The sequence below is a fragment of the Chinchilla lanigera genome, unplaced genomic scaffold (genome assembly GCF_000276665.1).
Source record: "Chinchilla lanigera isolate Chin_1 unplaced genomic scaffold, ChiLan1.0 scaffold00167, whole genome shotgun sequence".
In the NCBI taxonomy this organism is placed as follows: Eukaryota; Metazoa; Chordata; class Mammalia; order Rodentia; family Chinchillidae; genus Chinchilla; species Chinchilla lanigera.
This window is the reverse complement of record NW_004955568.1, coordinates 1398323-1413053: the sequence shown is the minus strand read 5'-3', so window position 1 is coordinate 1413053 and position 14731 is coordinate 1398323. Positions and strand designations below refer to the sequence as shown.

Here is a 14731-nt window from a genome sequence, read left to right as displayed (position 1 = left end):
TTTGAAGGAATCCAGACTAGCCAAGAATGAAGCTGCACGGATGGCAGCTCTGGTGAAAGCAGAGAAAGAATGTAACCTGGAGCTGTCAGAGAAGCTGAAGGGAGTCACCAAAGACCGGGAAGATGTACGAGGGGACCAGGTTGAGCCAAACCAATACATGGAGGCCCTGGCCCACAGGAACAGGTAGGTGCCCTGGGTATTGTGTTGTGTTTTGCCTGTTCTCATAGTTATGAGAAGATACACTGTTCCCTTCTAAGAACTGATCGGGGAACCTATTTTCAAAATTTTACAGCCCCACAACCAAAGATTTTCTTTTTGAGTCATCAATGATATCCCTTATGAAAATCCACTTCTTGGTAGTCAGGAACCTAAGTAGGTATCAGTAGAACACCAAAGTGGTCCAATAGTGGTTAACAGTGGATTTGTTGTTACTTTTATTTGCTGCAGGAAAATTGAAGAACTGAGTCAGAGTTTGGCTGCCCAGGAGAGACTTGTAGAACAACTCTCTCAAGAGAAACAGCAACTGCTACACCTGCAGGAGGAACCAGCTAGCATGGAAGTACAGGTAAGGATTGGGTAGTATATGCCAGGGCTTGCTTCATGAGCTCACTTTTTATTATCTATTTATGTGTAACAAATTACTACAAACTTTTATGTTTAAACTATCATGTATTATTTCAGTTTTTGTAGGTCAGAAGTCTAGATATGGTTTAGATAGACTCTCTAGGATCTCATAAGTTTGAAATCGACATGTGAACTGGGTTTTCTCCAACAGTGCTCAGAAGGAAAAATCTGCCTCTAAATTCCTGCATGTTGTTAGCAGAATTTATTTCTGGGTGATTATAGAAGTTATGGAGATTGTTACTTTGCAGTTAGCAGTGAAGAGACTGTTGCTTCTCTGACTTCTAGGCCTTCTTTTAAGGGCTCACCTGATTAGATCAGCTCATTAAGAACATCAATTACATCTAAAAATCTCTTCACATTTGCCATATAACAGCATAATTATTCAAAGACATTCCATCACTGTTGCCATACTTATTGGTTAGAAGCAAGACAGCTTGCTTAAATGCAAGGGGTAGTGCACAAAATATGGACATCAGGGGAGAGTTATGGGGACCATCTTAGAATTATTTTCGACTATACTGAGGAATTTATACCTACATGTAACACAGAATGTGGCTGAAATATTGAGAGAGAAGCCCCACTGTGGTGAAAACAATTGCATTGATCTTTCATCTATATTGTTGCTCTGGGAAGTTACCCACTGTCTTAGTTACTTTTCTTGTTCCTAAGACAAAATACCTGACACCCAGTTAAAGGAGGAAGGATTTATTTGGCTCAGTTTGTACAAGTTTCAGCTCACAGACGGCTGGCTCCCAGGCAGGGTGGCTTGGTAGAGTAACAGAGAAAACACACTTCATGGCAGGCAGAAGGCAGAAGTCAGCAAGGCCGAAAGCTACAAGTGACCTGCAGCTCTTTCTGGCTCTTATATCCTGAATCCTAGCATCACACCATGAATCAATCCCAGCCCCATATCTTTATATTTGTTTTTTGTTTTTTTGTTTTTCTTCCGCTACCAGGAATCGAACTCACGACCTTGCGCTTGCCAGGCAGGTGCTTTTGCTGCTGAGCTAAATCCCCAGCCCCCAGCCTCATATCTTTGATTCCAGGAGCATACACCCTAGATCCAGCTACCTCTGAAAAGCCCCACCTATCACTGCTTCAGACTTTGGGGGGAGGGAAGCCCCTTATAATTTACCAAAAATATACTTTGTAAATGAACCCTATAATGTATCTGCACTCAAGCAACACAAACATTTTCCAGGTATTCTTATATTCTTCCATTGATTTTAGGCCAATTATAAAACAAAACAGGTAGTTTAATATATTGTCTCACATATACAAAGGTTAGTCTAGATAGCAGAGTAGTTATGGGAATTAGTTTAAATCATTGCTTCGCAACTGTTTCCATGTCATGGGAAATGATAATACCTGTGAGAAATGGTGGTAAATAGGAAGCTTTTCACTTGGAGGTAGCCAGTCTAGGAGCTTAGGTCCCAGTGAGGACAGAACAAATCACAGATTTGGCCACACTTAATAACATTTTAGACTATAGATCCATTTGGGGTGGATAGTTTTAGTTAATAAACTCAGAAAATGATGTTTGTGGTCCTCAGTTCAATTCCCGGTACAAAAAACATAAAAGAAAATGATGTTGTGCATGTAGTTTAACAGATATGAAGAATAATTAAAATTTATAGGCTTTTCAGAGATACATGATAAACTATATGGCAAGTTACTTAAGGGACTCTTTTAAAAAAGGCTTTATACTACATTTTCATTAGGAAAAAAACTTGACTGGGAGTAAGAATTGGATTCCTATCCTGATTACTTATTAGCTGTGTGACTGTAGATACGGCATTGTCTACTTCCATATGTGTAAATCGGGAAGATTAGTCTGAATAATCTTTAAAGACTACAACGCTAATATTCTGTTAAAATGACTTGAGTAAAACTTGGAAAAATTATACAGTCCCCAAAGTATGCATTTTGAAAGGAATAATACTCTTGTATAAATATATATGGTATATTTATGTACATGTACCTATTTTCATTCTTATCTTTGGTAAGCATTGAAGTGGTTTATGCGGTTCAGTAATGAGGGAAACTGGCTATCAGCTGTAAGAACCTTGACCCTTCCATAACTGATTCAAATGTGAAGTTCCCTGACTTTTAACTAGGGAAGTAGAATGACATGAAAGAATGAGCTTAAGTTTTGGAATTTGAATCCCACCTTCACCCTGTTTTAGATGTTTCCTCTTATGTAAAATAGGGATAAAATATTTTATGTTCAGCTGTTTATAAAATGGGTTGGAAATAATTTATATGAAATGCCTTGCATATTGCTCAAAATGTGGTAACTGTTATCATCAATAATAATTTGAAAGAAGAAAGCTATTCTTCGAATGAGTAGCAGATATATAGCCAATGAATCACATTTTGCAAATTTTATTCATGTTATAACCATCTTTGTCTTACAAAAGATAAAGATAAAATAAATAAATATAATAGTTGTTTATTAGTGAGAGTAATAGCTAGAAATGTCCTTTTGGACATGTTAGTCTTATACCTAGAAAAACTGGTTTATGGGTCAAGATCACTGTTTTAGGGGCAAAGACCAAACTGAAAATTGTCAGTTTGAGTTACTGCTCCCCAGGAGGACCATGAATGTGAATGGTTCCAGGAAAATGGGCCAAAATGACTATTACATCCATTTACTAGACAAAAAGAAATATTGAAGCACTTTCTATAACATCTTGGGGTCATTTAGTCAAATTCAGATGGTTCAGATTATAAAACCTAGATTGGTAACTTAAATATATATAATTTAAATCTTTTAATTTAAAATACTTGCCAATAAGTATCCAATTTTTCTTTAGTACTAACAGCAGCACATATTGTCACAGCCATATAGGAGCCACCTCTTACTGCAGGAGCCACCCTTATGATGTGGAAGGCAGAAGTTTAGTTTCTAAGCTCTTGGCCTGTCTTAGAATACCACAGTTAAGCCTTAGAAGAAAGGAGTGTTCACAGGTCATGCACTTCAAGGTTTGAATCCAAGTCAGGAATACTCAGTTAGCCAGGGATATAGCTCAGTGGCACAGCACCTGCCTGGCAAGTGTGAGGCTGTGAGTTCAATTCCTGGTACCAATAAAAAAAAGAAGAATCTTTCTTGCCGGGTGTGGTGGTGCACACCTGTAATCCCAGCACTCCTGAGGCAGGAGGATTGTCGTGAGTTTGAGACCAGCCTGGGCTACAAAGTGAGCTCAAGGCCAGCCTGAACTGCATAGTAAGACCCTGTCTCAAAAAGACAAAAGAAAAAAAAACGGACAAACAAAAAATAAAAGAAAAAAATACTCAGTTACCCCACTTGCTATTGATAAGTATTTTTCATGAGATCCCAGTATGAAAGTCTGGGTTGGGTACAATCTTGGAGTATAGGATATTTCACTTCAGTGCCTTTATTCCCTCAAATAAGACTGACACTTTTGATAAAGATTATTTGATTTAATTTATTTAACTATTTTTGTTTTTTCTTTCCATTATAACATACTACAGCATCCATTATAGTGGGAGTATACTTGCATAATATTTATGAACTTTATTAGATGTGAGAAAAATATAGGAGATTTAAATTTTTAAAAATATATATGTTATATATATCATTAATTATATATCAGTAATATATTATTACATAGTATAACTATATAATTATGCATTATATCATTATATAATTATAAGTTATGTAGTTATATACTTGTACTGTTTATGTAATATATAATCATATATTATATAATACTATATTATATATAAATATATAATATATATTATAAATTATATATAAATTATATTGTATTATAAATTGTATTATATAAATAATTTATATTATTAATGTATAAAATATATTATACAGACTATATTATAATAAAAGATTTATTGCCATTCATTCTTTTCAAAATACTCCCCTTCTCTTTAAATAATCCTATTATTCTTACCACTTTCTGAAGCACTTCTGGAAGTGCTTTTGGATCAAGTTTATGCTGTTGCTGAGTGCAAACAGAAAGGCAGGCCTGTAAAAACATTAGGGTGTCTCTATCCACCTTATTCACAGCATCTGGCAACGTGTGACTTCTGTATCTTTCCTCAAGTCAAAATGATCAAGAAAGGTAGATGTTTTTAATTGATTTAGGATGTTGAAATAGCCACCACCACATAAGTAGAGACACTCATGAAAGAAGACTTTCACAACTGCTTCAGAAAGTGCCAAGAGCAATGGGATGAGTGTTCAAAGTGAGGGGGAAGTTAAAGGAAATGAATCTTTTACTACAATAAATTTCTAAAAATTTAAACATTCACCATACTTTTGATCATTCCTTGTGTATAATTAATTTCATACAAAAACAAAATGCCATAAACTTGACATGCCACTGACTGCCATCACTCCAGGTTGCTTCTGGTCCTTCTTGGTGTCCATTAAGATCAGTATGTTTGCTGTGGTCAGGGAGGTCAGGAGTTTTCTGATGTAGCTCTTGCGCTGCAGCAACTTGTCAATCTACCCAGGGAGTCAGGAAAGCTTATGGATAAGCTGGGCATGGTGGTACATACCTAAAATGCCAGTAATCCTGGAGGCTGAGGCAGGAGGATCGTTGTGAGTTTGAGGCCAGCCTGGGCTACCTAGTGAGTTCAGTGACAGCCTGAACTACATAGCAAAACCAAAAAAAAAAAAATTTCAGGCTAATAAAATTACAGAACATGTTTCTTTTTCTCAGTGAAGGTATCCCACAGAGTTGCAGGGAAATGTCAGAGGTTGTTTCAATTATCAGTGTTACCCTTTTTCTACAGAATGGTGGAAGCTTCATTTCAAACCTTTGCATAAAACCAACCCTAGAGGGTGTGAAAGCAGGGGAAACGATGTAGTTGCAAAGGAAAAATTCTTTCACTGTCTTTCCTTTTTTACCCCTCTGTATTTTCTCTCCAGTGTAAGATAAGCAAATTTTGTTAACGTGTAATTTTACTGTGGTTGGCTTAAAATTGACACAGGACAACAGAATTAGGGATGGAAATCAATCAAGCAAGACCCCTCCTACTCACAAATCAGCACTCAAGTCACTGCATTATATGTCTTGTTTGGAATGTAGTGTAAATAACATTGCATGCAGTGGAACATATTTCCTAAAATAGCAAACATTCCACTGTTACCAAGGAGAGAGCTGAAGTGAAGGTTAAAGCAGAATGTGCTCTAAATGCTCAAAGCAGAGACTGAAAACCTTAAAGGAATTTTTTTTGTTTGTTTTTTTTCTGGTACCGGGAATCGAACTCACGACCTTGCGCTTACCAGGCAGGCGCTGTGCCGCTGAGCTAAATCCCCAGCACCCCCTTGAAGGAATTTAGTAACTCAGACAGCTCAAAGACAACTTCATACAAGGAAAAAAAAATTTGAGCAGCTTTTAGTCTTGTTAACCTGATGAATGTTGAAGCTGGAGACTCATTTATAAATTCTCATTTAATATTACTATCTCCCAGACATAGCTGTCACTAGTAATGTGTCTCAGACACAGGCCTTACTACCTAAGGCATTCATATCTTTGATCCTTTTGAGCTACAATAAGGAGAAGAAAAATTAAAGAGCTTATTTACAGTTTAATTGTATTTAGTCAGCACTTACAATGCTTAAGGTATTGTTGAAAGAATAGGAACACAAAGATCATGTTTGTCAGCTTTCACCGCTGTGACCAAATACCTGAGAAAAATGATTCCAAGGAGGAAAGGTTAATTTTGGCTCATGGTTTTAGACGTTTTGGCCATGGTTGGGTGACTCCATTGCTGTGGTACCTTACGGTAGAGTCTCCAGTATGATGTTTTTTCAGTTCTTCAGATTAAAATCTTTTTGTAGTTAATATCAGGTGTTATGGTTTAGATATGGTCTGAATGTACTCCCCAAGGGTTCGTGTGTTGGAAACTTGGTCCCTACCTAGTATGCAGGGATGGAAGGTGGCAGAAACTGTAAGAGGTAGGGAGGTTCTTAGGTCACTGGGGAAATTTCCCATTAAGAGATTCCTTAAGTAGCTTTCATGGGACCCCTGAACTCTCACAAGAGCAAGTTGTTATAACAGCGAGCTTGACTTCTAATCAGTGATCCCCACATTTTTGGCACCAGAGATACATTTCTTGGAGACAAGTTTTCCATGCATCAGGGAAGAGAGAATGGTTTAGGATGATTCAAGCACACTACAGTTATCGTGCATTTTAAATTACTGCATTGCAATATATAATGAAACAGATAACTCACCATAATGCAGAATCAGTGGGAGCACTGAGCTTGTTTTCCTGCAACCACATGGTCCTATCTAGGGGTGATGGGGACAGTGACACCTGAAGTGTATTGATTATGTCTGGTCTAATCCATAATCTTGTTTTGGTTGCTAATGCTGCAAAAATTCCTGCTTCACAAAGATAGGAAGCTGGCAGTGGAAGTAGGTTCTTCAGTGTTTTTGTGTCAATGTGTTCTGCCTTAATTTCAATCAAGAATGTATGGAGATTTGTAGGGCCACAGTTATTTGTGATCTCAAGCAGTTGATCATCTTTTAGTACAAAGCTGATTTACGTGGTTTATTTACAAATGGGTTGTAGGTTCATTCCTTCCCAGTTCATGGGCTGTTTGTGGTTTGGAGGTAATGCTCAAACTCTTTGGAAAGCTGCAATAGGTGAGATGCACTACCTAGAAGAAGGGCAGACTTTGCTTTTTAAAAATCTCTACAAATGTTTGAAATATATCAAAAATCCCATATGTTTGCTCATCACTCCTATAATTCTATTTGGCTTTGAATGGAGCCACTTTTTCTGCTGACTTGAACACAGTTGTTATTCTCCCCTGAAATGACAAACTGAGTTCATTGAGCAGGTTGAATATTGAGCATGTTGAATATGTCTCAAGTTTTGCAACCCATTCTGACCACTGAAATAGGCTTCCACTGTTTTTCTAAAAGAAATCTCTGGAGCAGCTCATATAACTCAAAAACTCTGGAGATACATCATGTACATGTACCAATTCCCCACAATAAATGTAATTATTATGTACTGCAAACATATACTAATAAAAAAGGAAACCTAACAAAACCCTCTGGTAAGTGCTTTACTTTTAGAAAGCCATCACACTTCTGTATATAAAAGAACATGTGTGTTTGGCATCTATCTCACACAAACATATGTGAACAGATATGAGTTAAGGGCATGTTCTTTAATGTGATTAATTTTAATTACATCCTGCAATAAGTTCAGGTGACATTTTTCAGCTAGCCAGCATTTCTCTATAGATGTATGAAGACTCACATTGAAAAGTAATCTCTTTGACCTGAGTAGTGAAACCAGAAAGCTGTCGTCACAACAGCTGCTCTGCCAGTGTATATGCTAATACAAAATGACCAGTTCAGTTTTCCTAATATGTAATCAAAGAGTTGAGTAATTGTGCAGCAGTGGTGTTGGTTGGCAACAAAAATGCATATATACCTCCATGCATTCTTCTGAAAAATGCATTACACAAAAACAAGCATTGTTGACCTGTTGTCAATGTCAGTAGATTGATCAACTTTGGACTGCATACCACAGCAACTTATTAATCCTAACAACTGTGCCTCAATGTCCTCTGTTAATCATCTTGTCTAGTTATGGCACCAACTGAAAGAGGAACATGTGTCAGTTTTTGAAATATAGCCTCTCCTAAAAGTTCGCAGCAAATGGATTTAGCACCAGGCAGGGTCAACTCTTTACCAATAGTAGAGGGCTGCTGAGCTTTAACAATGTGGATAGCTGTCAGAAATGGTGCCCTCAGTATAGACATATTGATGGCCTTTTGCTTGTTCTTTGTGTTCGCATTTGTTTTCTTTTGAAAAAACTACAAAAGCCTGTCTTTTAATGCTGGGTGCTTGGTATACATGTTATAAAGCAATTTTGAAGGTACCGTGGCTTCATTATATAGCCAGTCACCACTTATTTATACCAAGTGGGCTTGGAGAATGTGAAACACTTGTTGCAATGAACCCATAACTTAAGTAGGGCTCTTGGTATTTTCTTTCCAGTGCAGTGTTATTTTTGTTAGTAGTCAAATATGATGAGTCTGTTGTCTCATCACTGGGTCTCTTCCCCTTTTCAAAGACGGTAATCAATGATGTCTGATTTTTACTCACTTTGTTGAGGATTAGCTTGTGGGCTTACCAAAACTGTGAGACAAGTGTGCAGTATGGGAAAGGGGCATGATGGAGGTGGTAAATGAAATAATGAGTGAGCCACCTACAGACTAAAATAAGTGTCTGTTTCTGATTTAAAGCCTGCCAACAGATACAGCTTATCACTTGCCACTCACTGATAGGGTTCTGATGTGAGTCTGCAAGCAATTGATTCATTATGATCTCTGTGCAGTCAAACCTCTCTGCTAATGTTAATCTGCATTTGCAGCTACCTCAGCTGCAGTCAGATCATCAAGCACTAGATTCCCATAAGGACTGCGCAACCTAGATCCTTTGCATGCAGTTTAGAGTTTATGCTCCTGTAAGAATCTAATGCCACCATTGATCTGACAGGAAGCAGAGCTCAGGCAGTAATGCAAGTGATGTAGAGCAGCTGTTAATACAGATGAAGGTTTGCTTGCTTGCCTACTGCTTACTTCCTGCTATGTGGCTTAGTTCCTAGTAGGTACTGGTCCATGGTCCAAGGGTTGGGGACCCCCCATCGTAAATCACTTTTCTGGCTTCTTATTTTTGCTTGGGATCTTTTGCTTGCTATGATACCATTTGTTAGGCTCCCACCAAAGGCCAAACTAAAGGATCCCTTTAATCTTGGCTTTTCAGCGTCCAAAATTGTGAGATATATCTATCTATCTATATCTATATCTATCTATATAGATATATATATCTTTACCTTATAGTTAGCTTGCATCTTTTTTTCATTATAGTAACAGAAAATAGACTGATACATTAGACCAGGGGGTTTGGATTTCTTATAAGTAGGAGATAATGATGGATTGTTACTATGAATGTCCTGGAAATAATGTGCAAGTTGATTAGAGCTATGACTTGTAGGGCTGCATGATGATATAGTTCAGATCTGAGGTTTTAAGAATTTGAAACAGAAAGTGTAGTAAAAATGTGAAATAAGAAATATATGTAAGAAATGTGTGAAAAAGGACTGAGAAAAAATAAGCATTTTGCTAGATAGAAAGGGATTCTGAAGAATTAAAGGCAACAACTCTGAAGTCAAGTCCTCTCAATTTATAAGTCTACAAATAATATCAGGAGATGTTATATCAGGAAAAGTCATATCAGGAAATGTTATATCTGATCTTATCTATCCTAATTGCTTTCTGGCTATTGACAATGTTAAAAGATCCCTTCCATTATTGAAACTTTCCTTCTCTTACCTATGCTGATTTCCGGGGAACAGTAGTACCTAGTTCCTCAGTTACCTAACCTTAGCATGTCCTAAATTAAAATTTTCAGTATCTTTTTGCAAATGAGTTCTCTATGTTTCTGTTAGTTTACACCATTCTTCTATCAGTCTTTTAGACTCCAAACCATATTTCAATCTGTAACTTTCTTTTCTTTCACTCCTTATTCATTCCTTTGACATGGTTCTCTTATTTTCCACTTTCTTTCCATGTCTACAACATTTACTACCCCACATATGGATAACTGAAATTGATTTTTTGCAAGTATTTCTGTAATTACCCCAAAACCTTTCTAAAACTGCAGTCAGTCCATTGCTTGGCTAATTTTCCTAAAATAAAGTTTCCATTATGTCTTTCTTTGTTCAAGTCTATGACACTAAGTCTAAATTCTTTTGCCTTTGTCAAAATATTGCAACAAAATTGTAGTTTCCAAGGCACAACTGGCCCTTGATATATGAAACTGGACATTCACCTCCCACTCCCCTCAACATTTTCTTTGACCTACAAGGTAACAGTATCTTTAATCCCAACTTTCAAGTTTTTGATGATGCTGTTTTCTTTTGAAGAAGTCCCTTCCTTTGGCTTGTCCATCCTAACCTCCACTTCAGGTCCTCCACTTCAAAATTCTCCATTTTAACATCCACTTTAAGTACCATTCCTGTTCCATTCAGCTTTTTTGGCACTCACATTACATTTAAGTCAATACCATTTAGTTTACCAATAGTTCTCACTGTAGCACATTTTTTGAACTGAACTGAAAGCTTACTCAAAACAGAGAAGAGAGCAGGGCATGGTGGCCTGCGCCTCTAATCCTAGCGGGAGGCTGAGGCAGCAGGATCATTCTGAGTTTGAAACCAGCCTGGGCTACAAAGTGAGCTCAAGGCCAGTCTGAACTTCATAGTGAGATCCTGCCTCAAAAAAAAGGGGGAAAAAAAAAAGAAAAAGACAGAGAAGAGAAACTAAGTTTGGGTAAATTCTTGCTCATTATTTGACAGACTAAACAGATACTTTACTTATGGATATATAATAACTTGACTATTTTAAGATAGATTTTTCTGAAAAGCATCTGTGCAATCTGTAGATGTACTGGAAATGCCCTAGTTTTAAAGTAAATATGTCCAAATGCTGCATTAATCACTACAAAGCATGAATATTTCTGACTGATCAGATTTCCAACTAGCACAAGAAAATCATGTACCTACGTGCTTATGTGTTACCACAAAGCTTAACTAGCCTTACTTTGACATTCTTGCATTTCTTTATTAGCCTCAGCTTTTATGCCAGAATCACTTTCTGAGGAGTACTTTATAGTAATTAGAATAGCTATTTCCAATGTTATAACCTACTACAGCTGGTGTTTGGGATGTGGGGCTTTTCCATATCTGCTTCTCTTGGAAACTCCCTCCTAGCCTAGAATTTGGCGTTAGAAACACTACAACTCTTGTTATCACACACTGCGTACAAAAGTGACTGTGCTTCTAAGAGATACTTCCCAGACCACCAGTCCTAGATTTCAAGACAGAGATGGTACAAAAGACTCCTACCACAGTAATGCTTAGAATCTTGTTCTGAGTGGGTATTCAATTCTCCACACTCAATACAGATTTTATTAGTAGTTCTTCACTGATGTGTTTTTCCATTTATCTGTGGCACCTGCAATGTTTTGACTGATATTTTCCTGAATACAGTTTAGAACAGTTCTAGTTCAGTGGTTTTCAGAGTCTGGTTCCCAAACAGCAACATCAGCAAGATCTAATATTTGCTAGGAATGCAAATTCTAGGGTCCCTCCACAGACCTTCTTACTAAATCAGCAGCTCTAAGTAGGTCCCACAATCTCTGTTTTCACAAATACTCCATAGATTCTGATCTATGCTAAAGTTTGAAAATTGCTGCTTAAATTCAGTTTATTCATATTGTAGATTAGGAATTTAAGGGCCAGACATAAGTGACTTCTTCGATATATAACAAGTTCCTGTGAATATATTTATTAATCCATTTTGAGGGCAAAGTAATAATATAAAAAAATCAACAAGCTGTTTAATTCCTAAGTTTATCATAATATGAAAATTTTCCTTTATTATGTTCGCAAATTTTCCTTTATTATGTGCCTTCAATAAGTTTTAGAAGTAATGGCCCCATATTAAATCATCATAAAGGTCTTCAGTCTTGCCTTAACTGCATACCTTGCTTCAATCATAAATGCATGGTGTGCACGTATCTATGAATGTTTTCCAAAGCTCATATGGATAGGAACTGAAAAGTTTGTAATTAGCAATTAGGCCTTTTACAAGCTTCCTTCTGGGCTATATTTTATCTTCTCAATTTTTAAAGCTATTCTTTTTGTGAAGCAGAGGTTACTTTCTGTGAAGAAAACCTTCAGTTTAAAGGGTTTGGGCAATGCCGGCTGTGGTGGCACATGCTTGTAATCCCAGCTGTTGGGAGGCTGAAGCAAGAGTATTATCATGAGTTCGAGGCCAGCTTGGGCTACTGAGTGAGTTCAAGACCAGCCTGAATTAGAGCGAGACTCTGTCTCAAAAACAAAACCAAACAAAATAAAAAGTGGACAATACATATTTTGTGTATGTATTTATCCTTTTAATTGAATCTACTAATATATATAAACTTTACAGATCTAAGTGTTTGGTTTAATGATCTTTGACAATTTTATACACATCCATCTCACCATGATTCAAAACAAGATATAAAAATTCATCACTTACCAAATTCTTTAGCACCTCTTTGCAATCAATTCTTACCCTCTCACACTGAAACCACTTTCTGACTTTCATCACTACAGATGTATTTTTCCTGTTTTTAGATTCCAAAAAAAGGAAATCACAAAGTATGTTCTCATTTACATATAGTTTGCTCCTCACCCTTTTTTTGAGATTCACGTTGTGTATATCAGAGTTCTTTCTCTTTCTTTTTTCTTTCTCTTTCATTTTCTCTCTTTCTTTTCTTTCTTTCAGCAGCACTGGGAATTGAACCTCACACATGCTGGGCAAGTACACTACCAGTGAATTACATCCTCAGACCTTTTTAAATTTTATTTTGAGACAGGGTCTTGCTAAATTGCCCAAGCTGGTCTGGAATTTGCAATCCTCTTGCCTCATCCTCCCAAGTAGCAGGGATTGTACACCTGTGCCACCACACCCAGCAGAGTTCAGTCTTTTTAATTGCTAGTTAGTATTGCAATGTATGAATGTACAAAGTGTCTGTCCTACCTTTTTCTTAGTAATTAATACTTTTCTTATTACAAAAGCAATGTGTATTTATTGTGAAAAAATATCCAAATGAGGGAAAAAGGAAAATATCCATAACTCACTCTCCAGATATAACCACTACTACTAACTTGTATATCCTCATTGAGCTTCTGTTTACATAAACTGTCCACATAATTATTATCATACACTTACAAAAATTCTTATTTTAAGTTCAAGTATTACCATTTAAACCCAGATATAAGTGAGTTAAGTTGGCACAATCCTTAGTCTTAACTGTAATCTTTTCTCAATTTAAAAGAAAATAAAAAGCAATTCCTGAATTCATATTTATTGCTCAAATTCGTTATATACTGTATAGAAAATTTTAAAAAGTTGTTTAACACTTCCCCCGGGGGGCTGGGGATTTAGCTCAGCGGCAAAAGCACCTGCCTGGCAAGTGCAAGGTCGTGAGTTCGGTTCCCGGTACCGGAAAACAAAACAAAACAAAAAAAAAAACAACACTTCCCCCGACAGTTTTGTATGCTTCTCCATAAAAGTATTAACCAGTCTTGATGAAGATGATAATTGATGACTATGAAGTGCTGAATTTACTATCATAATTCTTTATTTAAATTTTGTTTTTAAATTTTTATTTTCAATTTTTGTTATCTATAGGTTACCAATATTTTAGTTGTAACTACCTTATTTTATAATATGAATGATCATGTTAGGACTAGTTCCATGTAACAACCACTTTGAGATCCAATTTTTAAATACTTTCTCTAAGAGCAAATAGTGTGTTATCTTTGCATTTTAATTGCTGAGTAGGAATATTAATATTCCTATCTATTTTTAGAAGTCAGATATGTATAGTTCTCTCCGGGTATCAGCCTTTACCTATGGCAAATATAATCTTCAATGTTCAGTTGGCCTTTAACTGTACTTCTAAACCAATTTACATATTGTCATTAAGATTTGAAGACTATTGGTCAGATATAAAGTATTATTTAGGGTCAAACTGCACTTGAAAGGCAGTTTGTTTCGTTAGAGTTCTCAATTAATGTCTTAACTTGCAGTTTTATGAACCTTTTGAGTCCCTGCTGCTTTGTGGGCAAGACGGGATCAGACAGGAGTGCCCAGGCAGGCAGTTTGTCTATCCTTCAGTTACTGTGAGTCCAGAAATGCCTTGCCTTTCGGGACATCACTATAGATTCCAAAGATTGTTGCTTATTTCTTATGACTTTGAAGCTCACAACCTAGAGTCAAAAATGCAGCTGTAGTTTTACCTGGAACTCTTATTTTTACATTGTTGCTTTTAGTGTCAATATGCACCTTTAGGTAAAATTACATATGCAAAGTTCTGTCACTCATTAATCCCAAACTCTGTCCCCCTGTGTGAGGTGTTAAAATTTTGTTTTGGTGATTAGAATACAATTTTAGGTGTAAAGGGCTCTACACTTTACTTTTTAAAATTCCATTACAATATTAAAATAAGAACAACAGCTATTATTTAGTTGGCTAAACACT

At 36.5% G+C, this 14731-nt stretch overlaps 1 protein-coding gene across 7 annotated transcripts in view; it reads left to right on the top strand.

Moving 5' to 3' along the window:
* Pde4dip (phosphodiesterase 4D interacting protein) overlaps positions 1–14731 on the top strand; it is a 225299-nt gene that overhangs the window by 133298 nt on the left and 77270 nt on the right. For all 7 annotated transcript variants that reach the window (XM_013509345.1, XM_013509340.1, XM_013509346.1 and 4 more), the window contains 2 exons: positions 8–183; positions 448–565. In XM_013509345.1, coding sequence (XP_013364799.1) covers positions 8–183; positions 448–565 — 294 coding nt within the window. The remainder of the gene's footprint in view (positions 1–7; positions 184–447; positions 566–14731) is intronic.